Source organism: Penicillium digitatum, chromosome 2 (assembly GCF_016767815.1).
Source record: "Penicillium digitatum chromosome 2, complete sequence".
NCBI lineage: Eukaryota > Fungi > Ascomycota > Eurotiomycetes > Eurotiales > Aspergillaceae > Penicillium > Penicillium digitatum.
The window spans coordinates 3503172-3513522 of record NC_089385.1 but is presented as its reverse complement, the minus strand read 5'-3'; the positions used below and the strand labels follow the sequence as shown (position 1 = coordinate 3513522).

The following is a 10351-nucleotide window of genomic DNA, read 5'->3' as shown; positions in this document are numbered from 1 at the left end:
GAAGGGTTACGACGGTGGAACGAGACGCTGAAAGGTTGCAACTCATGCAGTTATTTCTGTAGGAGCCCGGAGCAATGAAAGTCAGCGCCTGTAGCGAATAAGGGGAAGTAAAGAAAGAAGTTGAACGATGCGCAAAGCTAACGTACCAGCAAGTTCGTTCGTTGAAAATAGGCGGCGGAGTAGCTAAAGGCGTGTAAGGTGAAGATAGATGATGCTGACGGTCAAAGCTTTGTTGGACCCAAAATGTTAACTGATGCCTGAGGTGTCCAAGATGCATTCACCTTTTCACTCTCATTTACCGACATGATTGATTGTGAAGTCCCATTGTTCTCGCTATTGATTGTGGAGATAGATTATCATGGAAGAATTCGAAGGGTCATAAATGATAATCACATGCAAACACCGCTGGTCGACATCATTTACGCTTTGTATAAATGCACAAGTAGAACACACTAAAGCAACCCTTGACTACTCCGTACAATGCAACCTACTTCCATGTATATCCTCAGACTCGAGAGTCCCGAGCAAAGTGTTCTTTAGTAAATTCATTTCATTTTCACATTATGGGGCCTCGGAAACCAATAAAAGGCCCGAGTCTCACAGCAAGCCAAGAGCCTTAGCCTCACCCTCAACAATCTCAGGAATAAGATCAATCAGCTTCGGCTTCTGGGGTGTCCAGCCAAATAGCTTGCGCGCACGGATTGAATTGCCTCGAGAGTTAGAGCCCCAGGCATAAGTTCCAAAAGAAAGTAGCTTAGTTATCTGAGCGCTATCGAGAGACTCAACAATAGGAGAAGCAATGAGCTTCTTATCAAAAGCAGACTGTGTAACTGCGCGCTGAATGTCGCCCCACACAAAGGGCCCATTTTCAGCGAGATAGTAACCCTCATTATTCCAGGTGGCCTTGCCACCTCCCTCTGAGGCTGCCTCACCCAGCGCCAAGTAGACGTTGCTCAGATCCTGGACATGAACCTGGTGCCAGACGTTCTCACCTTTTCCAACCAGGAATCCCTGCTTGCGCTTCAATACCGCGGCACTGAGCAAGTATGCTTGGATACTTTTTATGTTACCGGGACCACGACCAGGGCCGTAGATGGCAGGTGGGCCTACGATTGCGACCTTCACACTGTCCGGGTTCTGTTGACCAGCTCCGAGGATGATCACATCCACGTTACGGTGGAAGGCGTCTGATGGAAGGTTGACTAGCTCACTGACGCCTTCCCAGTCGTTGTACTCCTTAGGTCGCTCAATCCCGTATGTACCAGCGCGCTGGTCCTCGACAGTCAAGATACCAGTGCCGGAGGTATGAATCAGCCACAATGGACGCTCGGGAGTATGGTGCTGAGCGCCTTTGGCAATGGCCTGAGCTGCAGCCACATGATCGCAATCGGCGAAGTCTGCACATGTTTTTAGTGACGTTATATATTGATAGATGATCGTGGAAAAAAGAACATACGGAAGACAATGTCTGCGTTCTTGACTTCTTCCTCGATCAGCTCGGACGAGTCTAGATCACCAACCACGGTCCGAATCTGTGGGTATTGGCTGGTGACCTGCGTGGACTTTTCCTCGTTACGGACTAGAGCCGAGAGTTGCCAGTCAGGATGGGTGCTAGCAATGGCAAACAGACCGTCGCCGCCGATGTAGCCAGTTACGCCAGTCCTGTAGGAATTAATCAGATCAAAAATTCAGTATACACCGAATTACTTACAGAAAAACCTTGGGAGTCATGTTGGAATAAGAAAGAAGGGGAATTATATTGCCCAAATGGAAAAGTGAAGCAATGCAAGTATGAACAGAAGTTGAGATGCTTTGAAATCAAGAGATTCGGGCCGAGTTCCAAGTGAGGGATGATGAGAGGACTATTTGTAACTTATGTTGCATGTACAACATAAGAGGGGGGGCATGTTGTATACACACATGCTAAATCAGCCTAGGTAATGATGGAACACGTCCGTCTTGTCCACTTTCGTGGAGATGTAGAGGCAGAGCGACCCCACATGATGTCAGAGTATCTTCGCATGAAATCCCAGTCACACAATTTCTTGATCCAATCCAATGAGATCAATGGCCTCTGGCAGCTGCCGGTGTCATTGCATCATTTATACGGCCTGCACTCCCCTGACCTACCTGGTCAGTTGCCACTGCACAACCTGCCGCAAACAAGCCGGTGCACCCTATCAGACTTGGGCAATCTTCACGACTGACGATATCCGATGGCATGTCAATCCCACAGAAGGACAGGTAACCAATGAAGCTACACGCACATTATGTCCTCAATGCAGTTCGACTATAAAAGCATTCCTAGCATAGTGATCCGAAGAGTGATGCAACAGCTGCGAGGACACTCGACGAAGGGAAGACTCCCATCCCACTGCCAAATCATCACATCATTCTTAGTGAGAGAGCGTTTTTGTGGGATTAACAGATGGAGTATAGCAGGTTGTAGCATTTGGGTGATTTGACAGCAGTTGAGGGGCCTCATGTTGGTGCAGGGAATGGATGCCCACCATAGAATTTTTGGATGTCATATAGAACAGTTGCAATTATAATCAACTTGATACCCGTGAAGTGTCCAGAAAAAAATAAGAAATACAGATTGTTAATAGGCTTAGGTAACGTAACATACTAGGAGCACACAAAAAGGTTATAAGAGGAACATAGGGGAATCACAAATCCGTGCCGGGGCTACATGTACAGACTCGCTGCGTCCTAAATTAAATTAGAACGTGCTGGTGGCCAGTCGGCTGGCTGCATTTCGCGCATCCAGACGGTCATCATCTTCCTCCGCGATCGACCCAACCTGACTAGAAGCTCGGTTGCGCCCTTTACTAGAGTTCGCCTCGTCGTCATCATCAGGGAGCGAGGGTGCAGTAAAGCTGCCACTCATGCTGCGTCCAACGGCGTCATTGCGGCGAGGAACACCGCTCCACGAGTCACCCTTAGGGCCCTGGCTCGAAGCCATGTTTGGCCGGCGCGTCGCTGGGTGAGATTCGCGACCAAGCCGGCTCAGCCCACCGGAAGCGTCAATGGCACGGATATCGGGTCGAACACTCTCCAAGGTAGCCAGAGTACGACGCTCGGCTTCGATCTGACGGAGAGTGTACTCACGCAGGCTAGATAGAAGATCCTGGGTGGTCCGATCAAACCAGCGGCGCTTCTCTTGGAGAAGGTTCGAGGTGACACGCTGGGTCCGCTTCGTCAAATGATCTTCATGGTTCTGAGCCTCCTCAAGAGCATTGATCGCTTCATCTACCTTATCCGGACGCACCGATGAGCTAACTTTCAAGCGGTCTGCCGCAGCACGTTTGCTCCGCGCACTTTGTTGAGCCTGGATTAGATCACGCAGGAGAATATGACGGTTGGTCAGGGTTTCCTTCACGATGAAGGCGTCTGAAGAGTGATAACTCAACGGTTCGCCGAGCGTGGTAGCCTCGGCGGTGGCCTGAACAGCATGGTAGTCGCCAACAGTTTGAATAATCTTGCCAAGTTTACGGTAAGCGGCGCCCAAGCCGGGATGAGTCTCCTGTACGCTCATCTGACCGAGCTTCACGCCGAAATCGGCTTCAGCCAATCCAAGCCCTGAAACTGTCAGATCCCATCGGAACAATTTGCGACAAAAACAAGTTGAAACTCTAATAACGTACCACGACGGGCCTTAACAACTCGGTCCACCTTGTGGCTTGTGTCCATTGATCCCAAGTAGAACAGCTTCGCAGTTGGACGAGCAGCTTGCAACTCAGGTGTGTCATCTGGAGGCGGCGCGAATTGCTTCAACATCTTCCGTCGCACGCCTGTTGCCGGCTGCTTCATCCGCAGCACGGGGCTGTAACCAAAGTCGCTCTCCACGAACAGCACAACCTCGTCGTCTTGGATGAGGACCTCATTGCTTAGCACAACATTGAGCCATCTCTGAATTGCCGATTTTATGCGAATCTCGTCCTCCTCAGTGCCTGCGCCGGCCGGTGTCACTGGTGATGGCACGGCAGGGACCAGAGCTTCTGGGTTGGCGGAGACTAGGTGGTCTGCGAGCTTGATAAATTCGGAATGGGTTCGACGCACATCCCGGTATTGGGTCGTGCGGAACTTGGGGACATTGGTCTGTTTCCAAAGCAAGCAGGAATTAGCTATAACATTGCCGCAAAATACTCGAAGGGGCAAACCTACATGCACGTCGAAACGCAGAATTGGGTCTTTCTTTCCCGTCCTCTCTAGACCAGTAATTTTTGCTTGGATCTTATAGACGGGGGCTGGAGGCCGTAGGTCTTGTCGTGCTCCGATCTGGTATTGTGCGGGTATAGGAGATGGCTGTTGGTGAACATTTGGAGAATGGTGCACACCGAATGGAGGATGCTCGGGATAGTCCGGGTCTCCTAATTGTGCGCTCTGCAGTTGTACAGAGAGGTCTGGAGATTGTGGTTCAGCAATGCGGCCCCTGCCAACGTCCGGTGATTGCTCCTGGCCGGGTAAAGGGGAGGTCGGGATGTCAATGTTGGAAGTGGGGAAGGTGCCTCGTTCAACACGCGGTGAACCCCAGGGTGAAGTACCAGTGGGATGATCTGGATCGGTAGAGATGGTAGAGTAGTCCATCTTGGTTGAAGGCCGATGTAAGGAGTATCGTCGCTGACAAGGGGGAGTGGCTGGTCATGGCAGGCGTCAGTATTAAACGGCGGAAGATCGGACCCCCCACAGCAACGACCAGCCAGCTTTAAGGCACTCAAGGACATACCTCGTGCAGCTTCAAAACGAGAGAATAGCTGGGATTAGTTAAATTGACATAGCAAAGAAAGCAAAAGACAGCAAGGGTATGAGTAAAAAGACCTGAGTAGTTGAAGAGAGATACTTTGTAGGTGTCGGAGACAGTCACGTATGGAGGAATGCATGCGCCAAGCCACGCGATCCCCAGTCCGCTTTGCGGTCTAATTTATTTTGCTCTGGAGCTTGATCTTCAACTGTACCAATATCAATAGCATACAGCCCAATGCCAAGTCCAACACAATCTCCTATATTTTTGTTCCAATCTACATGATCGTTTCCTCTTGGAATGGTCGTGACTCCGTTGTTGCGTTTTCCCCTCGGGGTGCGCTGTATGAGCTCCAATCTATACAAGACCTCGAGCAATGTTAAGTGTAAAAATGCATGTTCCTCTCTGAAAGGTCTTCGCTCCAATTACAGACAGCTCCAACGGATTTCCACGACATCTGCATGCCAGAATGGAGCTCTGGACCGGACCCGGAACATCGGGATTATCGCCCACATCGATGCAGGCAAAACTACTACCACGGAGCGCATGTTATTCTACAGCGGCTTCACACGGCGCATTGGCGATGTGGACGAAGGCTCAACAGTGACCGATTTCCTTCCAGCCGAGCGCGCACGCGGCATCACTATTCAGTCAGCCGCCATTACCTTCCATTGGCCTCCTGGAGAGGTGCGTGAAGCGTCAGGCCCCCAGGCTGGGGTGCAGAATGAGCCAACTCCGCGGTCTGCTTACCCTCATACTATCAATCTGATTGATACCCCCGGCCATGCAGACTTTACATTCGAAGTCATGCGCTCTCTGCGCATCCTCGACGGCGCCGTCTGCATCTTGGATGGTGTTGCTGGTGTCGAAGCGCAGACAGAGAAGGTTTGGAACCAGGCAAACACATATCAAATTCCTCGGGTCATTTATGTGAATAAGCTGGATCGTGATGGAGCGGCATTTGGTAGAACGGTGCGAGAGGTAAGCTCCCGCTTGGGTGTCTATCCAGCAGTATGCCAGATACCCTGGTTCGAAAGAGGCAATGGCCCCTTTACTGGGGTAGCAGATGTAATCCATCTCCAAGGACTACGATGGAAGGAAGGTGAGGATGGCCGCACTGTGAAAGTGGCCGACCTTACGCAATTAGAGGCAGAGGAGCCGACCCTAGCCGCAGAGCTGCGGCGGGCACGAATCGCCTTGATCGAGCTTCTAAGTGAGCATGACGAAGACATCGTTGAGAAGTTCTTTGAATGTGACGAAGATCATCTCGCGGTCTCATCAGCGGATATCATCGAGAGCTTGCGCCGGTGCGTGTTGGACCAGACAAGTCGGATTGTCCCTCTGTTTGCAGGTGCCAGTTTCCGGAATATGGGAGTTCAGCCATTGCTAGATTCCATCGTGAATCTTCTCCCGAGTCCACCCGAAGCTCCCGACCCAGAAGTGAGCATTGCCGGTGTCAAAGGAGGTCTTCGGGACCTACTGTCAGGAGATTTAATTGTGGAGCAGAGCGAGAAGGCTTTCGTGCCATCTAAAGGGAAACAACCCAAGAAGAAAAACTTGTCCTTGCAGACCAGCTCAAAAGATGCAATCAGCAAACTTCAAAGCTGTGCACTGGCGTTCAAAGTGGTTAACGACGCAAAGCGCGGAGTCCTAGTCTACATACGGGTATATTCCGGCTCGTTAGATCGCAACAGCCTTCTCTTCAACACAAATCTGCAGCTTTCCGAACGTGCCCCACGTTTGCTGAAGATGTACGCCAACGATGCCGTGGAAGTGGACTCGATTCCTGCCGGGCACATCGGAGTCGTAGTCGGGCTCAAACAAACCCGGACAGGCGATACCCTTGTGTCCTACGCGGGGAACAGAGCCACTCCCCCGGAGCCACTTGCCAGTCTCCAACTCCGGCCAATTGCTGTTCCACCACCAGTGTTCTTCACCAGCGTTGAACCGCACAGCCTAAGCGAAGAGAAACGCATGAAAGAGTCACTCGCACTCCTCCTTCGTGAAGATCCCAGTCTCCACGTCAATATAGACGAAGAGTCAGGCCAGACACTTTTAAGCGGCATGGGCGAGCTGCATCTCGAAATTGCCCGTGACCGACTAATCAACGATCTCAAAGCCAAGGCTACAATGGGCCGCATCGAGATCGGCTACCGAGAATTCGCACTTGGCACCTCCAGCCCAATATCCAAACTCTTCGACAAGGAAATCGCCGGGCGGAAGGGTAAAGCAGGTTGCACGGCAGTCGCGGAGCCACTGGACGAAGATACTGAATCCCAAGAGGTAGACCAAGAAACGCTACTCGTCGAAACCTACGACGGCAACCAGATTATCGTCCGCGCCCCCGGTCTACAAATTGATCGCTGCTCCCGTAGCGAAGAAGAAACTAGCCCATTCCTCCCACCAGGCATGGATCTCGTCACGTTCCGCACAGCGGTGCAAAATGGAGCCGTGGCGGCGCTCGCACGCGGGCCTCAATTTACCTTCCCAATGCATAATACGCGCATCACACTAACAATCGACCCGGCCGCCGACCTCTTCGGCAACGAAACAACCACCTCGGCCCTCTCATCTGCCGCACGCCAAGCCACCGCCGCCGCGCTGCAGGATGTGCAGTTTGGCGCGGGGACAGTAATGATGGAGCCGGTGATGAATGTGATTATCAGCACCGACGAGGCGAGTCTCGGCTCCGTCGTGCATGATCTTTCCTCCTCACGAGGTGGACACATCATCTCACTGGACGAGGAGGTACCTCTCTCTGGAACGGACGCGTCGTCGACTTCTGCGTTCGCACTCGAAGAAGAGGCGCTACCGCCCATTGATCACAGTCGCGTTTATGCGCCACCGGACCCGTTCGAGACGCCTTCTGTAGGTCCAGAAATTCCGGTTGCTGCGACTCGGTCGCGCACAATTGTTGCAAAAGTGCCGCTCAAGGAGATGGTCGGGTATCTCAAGCATTTGCGGAGTTTGACTGCTGGTCGGGGTACTTTTGTCATGAGCGTTGACCGATTTGAGAAGATGTCTGGTCAGAGACAGAAGGCCGTACTTGCGGAGCTGAGATGCGGATTTTGAATGCTGACTTTTCGACGTCAAGTCGGATTCAGCGAGAAGTTTCTTGTATATCATTACATCTCATAGTATCATCATTGTACCAAGATTCTTCTACTTTTCAGCCACCTTCTCCCGTCTCCCCAATTGACACTAGGTCAAGCTAATATGAAGTGTATGGAGTATACATCTGATCCTTCCTCCCTTTGCCAAAAAGGGAAATTCTAACGAGGCATATGTGTGATGCAGATAGAGGCCAGAGTAGACACAAAAAATCACACGGGACATAAAGCCATGGCATCAGAACACCATCCCACAAACCAACAGTGAAGATCGAGTTAAATGAGGCGCTTTTATGCTACCAGTTGTCATCCCATTCATCCTTACCCTTACCCGCCGCCGACGCGGTTGTATTCTTACTCTCTCCAGCTTCTGTACCAGAAAAGCCAGGCGTAGAGTGAGCCAGCGAGGAGGCAGTGGGGCCTTTACGCAAGGCAGCGGTTCCAACAACGTCAGACCGTTGTGATGCGCTACGGCGGCGGTTGGTTCTACCTTGGTCTCCCACGGACGAGAAATCGTCCCAGAAGTCTCGGCGCTCAGGCTCAACACGATTACGGCGTCCGTCACCTTGTCCGTCTTCTCCTTCGACAAACTTATTGAATTGGTCGGCAGCGCCGCGAACGCTTGTTTGCAGATTCTGGCCGAGTGTAGAAGCACGGACACGGGCCTGGACTGCGAAGTCGGATTCGACCAGCTGGGTCTTTACGTCAGTTATGGTTTCGAAAGAGACTACACATCATAAAATTTCTCAAGCGAGGTCGTGCACATACCTGTTTAGCCGTTGGCTGTAGATAAGTCTCATTAACCTGTTTTGCGCTCTTACCAACCGTCGATGTCAACCACCCAAATCCCTTGGTGATAGTGCCCATTGGGTCTTTCTGGAGATCTTCAAACGGCTGACCACCGCCACTATTACCCCAACCTCCGAATCCCCCAAATGGCGAAGAGCGCCGCTCACCCGCGGAGGACGTGGGCATACCACCCCCAAAACCAGTAAACTTCCCGCCCTGGGAGGGCGGCAAGTTATCGACGCGACTAGCATTATCACTGCCCAGCTTCGCAAAATACGCCTCGTTCTGCTCCTTCTTGCTGGGTAGACCACCCCGCTGGTTGTCACCAGAGCGAATCGACGACGTCGCAGGCGACCCAGCCCGAGCGCCAGCTACAGCACCCGCACCAGTGCCAGCCAAGCTCAAGGGCGTGCTCGACCGCAATGAATTGTTCTTTTTCTCTTGGCCCTGGATGTACTCGCGACCGTCGACTTTGCACGATAACCGCTCCTTCCATTCTTCGCCCGAGTCGCTTTCATATCGTTCCTTGATAGTCGAGTCTTCAAATGTGCGGCCTTCCGAGACAGTAACAGGGTGTTCGTCGTAGAAGAACTTCCAGGGATCGTTGCCTCCCAACTCCATGCGTTGGATCTCGGCGTGTTTGAAGGCGTCCATGGTAATGGAGCGGACGAAGGAAATATGCACGCCTAGCCCGCGATGTGTGCCGGCGCAGTTGAGACAGATAAATGTTCCGAACTTTGGGGAGGCCTGGTTCATGTGCCCATTGCAGGCAAAGAGTTAGCAGGTTGTGTGGTTTACTGGGTGTGGGACACTTGGAATAATGATGCCTCTCGAAGACAATCGGGGCGATGGGCGAGAGGGAGAGACTGTGCATACCCATTGAGGCGATGGAGCACCACAGTCGCAGCACTTGTCATTTCCGTTCGTCTTGGAGATTTGGAGGAGCTGTGGCACATGTTTGTGTCAGTGACCATGGCGCGTTGCGGGATTTGACCAGGCAGCACACCTTTGTCCTCGTTTCTGGGTCGACTTCCCACATACGAGACATAGTTATATGGAATGAATATACAAAGGCGACCAGAGGAGAATTCGAAACACGATTCAAATGACGGAGTGCGCTAGTATGTTGTAGGGTTGAACGACTCGGCACCGATGTTGAGTGATTACCCCTTTTTCTCGCTTCGATAGAGTTGCGCGGAGACTGGAATGTACTGAGGACACAAATTTAGTGCAATTGGCTCGATGACAGAAAAAAAAAAAGTTTCAAATGTAGACAAGTGAAACAACACGAGTTCGTTGTTTTGCCTCTGATCGGCAAGGATCGGACTTCGCGTCATTGCCAACCAAATTGGACATGTCCACTTGTGTAGATTGCAATATCCGTTGTACAGGTGTGAAGGAACTACTCATTAATACATACACAACATGCCATGTAGCAGATCGTCATCATTTAGTAAATGTGCGCTAAGGTACAATACAAAAGGCGAAGAAAAAAAAAAAGAAAGTCGTCAAGGACGGGGAGCACATCAGCTAAGATGGCTCTCCTGCATGGTCAACCGATCCATGTTGTCCGATAAAAGTCATGAATCCAACCCCCTCCAGGGCTCTCCCCAAGTCCCCCTCACAATCGTTGAGTAGCTAAGATATTCACGGTGATCTCTGATTTACAGAGCACGATGAGCATATCAATAAGATTCTCAGTCGAGTC

At 51.5% G+C, this 10351-nt stretch overlaps 4 protein-coding genes across 4 annotated transcripts; 1 reads left to right on the top strand and 3 right to left on the bottom strand.

Annotated features, from left to right (window-relative positions):
- Window positions 1–597: 597 nt before the first annotated feature.
- Window positions 598–1731, bottom strand: Pdw03_7264 (Nucleoside-diphosphate-sugar epimerase, putative; the record flags this gene model as incomplete). The annotated part of the gene is made up of 3 exons (XM_014678586.1): window positions 598–1397; window positions 1457–1662; window positions 1712–1731. 3 exons carry the CDS (start codon window positions 1729–1731, stop codon window positions 598–600), a joined length of 1026 nt encoding a protein of 341 aa, XP_014534072.1.
- Window positions 1732–2722: 991 nt separating this feature from the next.
- Pdw03_7263 (Vacuolar protein sorting-associated protein vps17) lies at window positions 2723–4973 on the bottom strand (the record flags this gene model as incomplete). Its single annotated transcript, XM_066101603.1, has 6 exons — window positions 2723–3582; window positions 3648–4101; window positions 4168–4406; window positions 4548–4640; window positions 4730–4757; window positions 4959–4973. The coding sequence occupies 6 exons, from the start codon at window positions 4971–4973 to the stop codon at window positions 2723–2725; spliced, it is 1689 nt and encodes a 562-aa protein (XP_065956686.1).
- Window positions 4974–5089: 116 nt separating this feature from the next.
- Window positions 5090–7816, top strand: Pdw03_7262 (Translation elongation factor G2, putative; the record flags this gene model as incomplete). The annotated part of the gene is made up of 1 exon (XM_014678590.2): window positions 5090–7816. The coding sequence occupies one exon, from the start codon at window positions 5090–5092 to the stop codon at window positions 7814–7816; it is 2727 nt and encodes a 908-aa protein (XP_014534076.2).
- Window positions 7817–8150: 334 nt separating this feature from the next.
- Window positions 8151–9691, bottom strand: Pdw03_7261 (Zinc finger protein gcs1; the record flags this gene model as incomplete). The annotated part of the gene is made up of 4 exons (XM_014678591.2): window positions 8151–8546; window positions 8623–9390; window positions 9520–9588; window positions 9650–9691. The coding sequence occupies 4 exons, from the start codon at window positions 9689–9691 to the stop codon at window positions 8151–8153; spliced, it is 1275 nt and encodes a 424-aa protein (XP_014534077.2).
- Window positions 9692–10351: the final 660 nt, after the last annotated feature.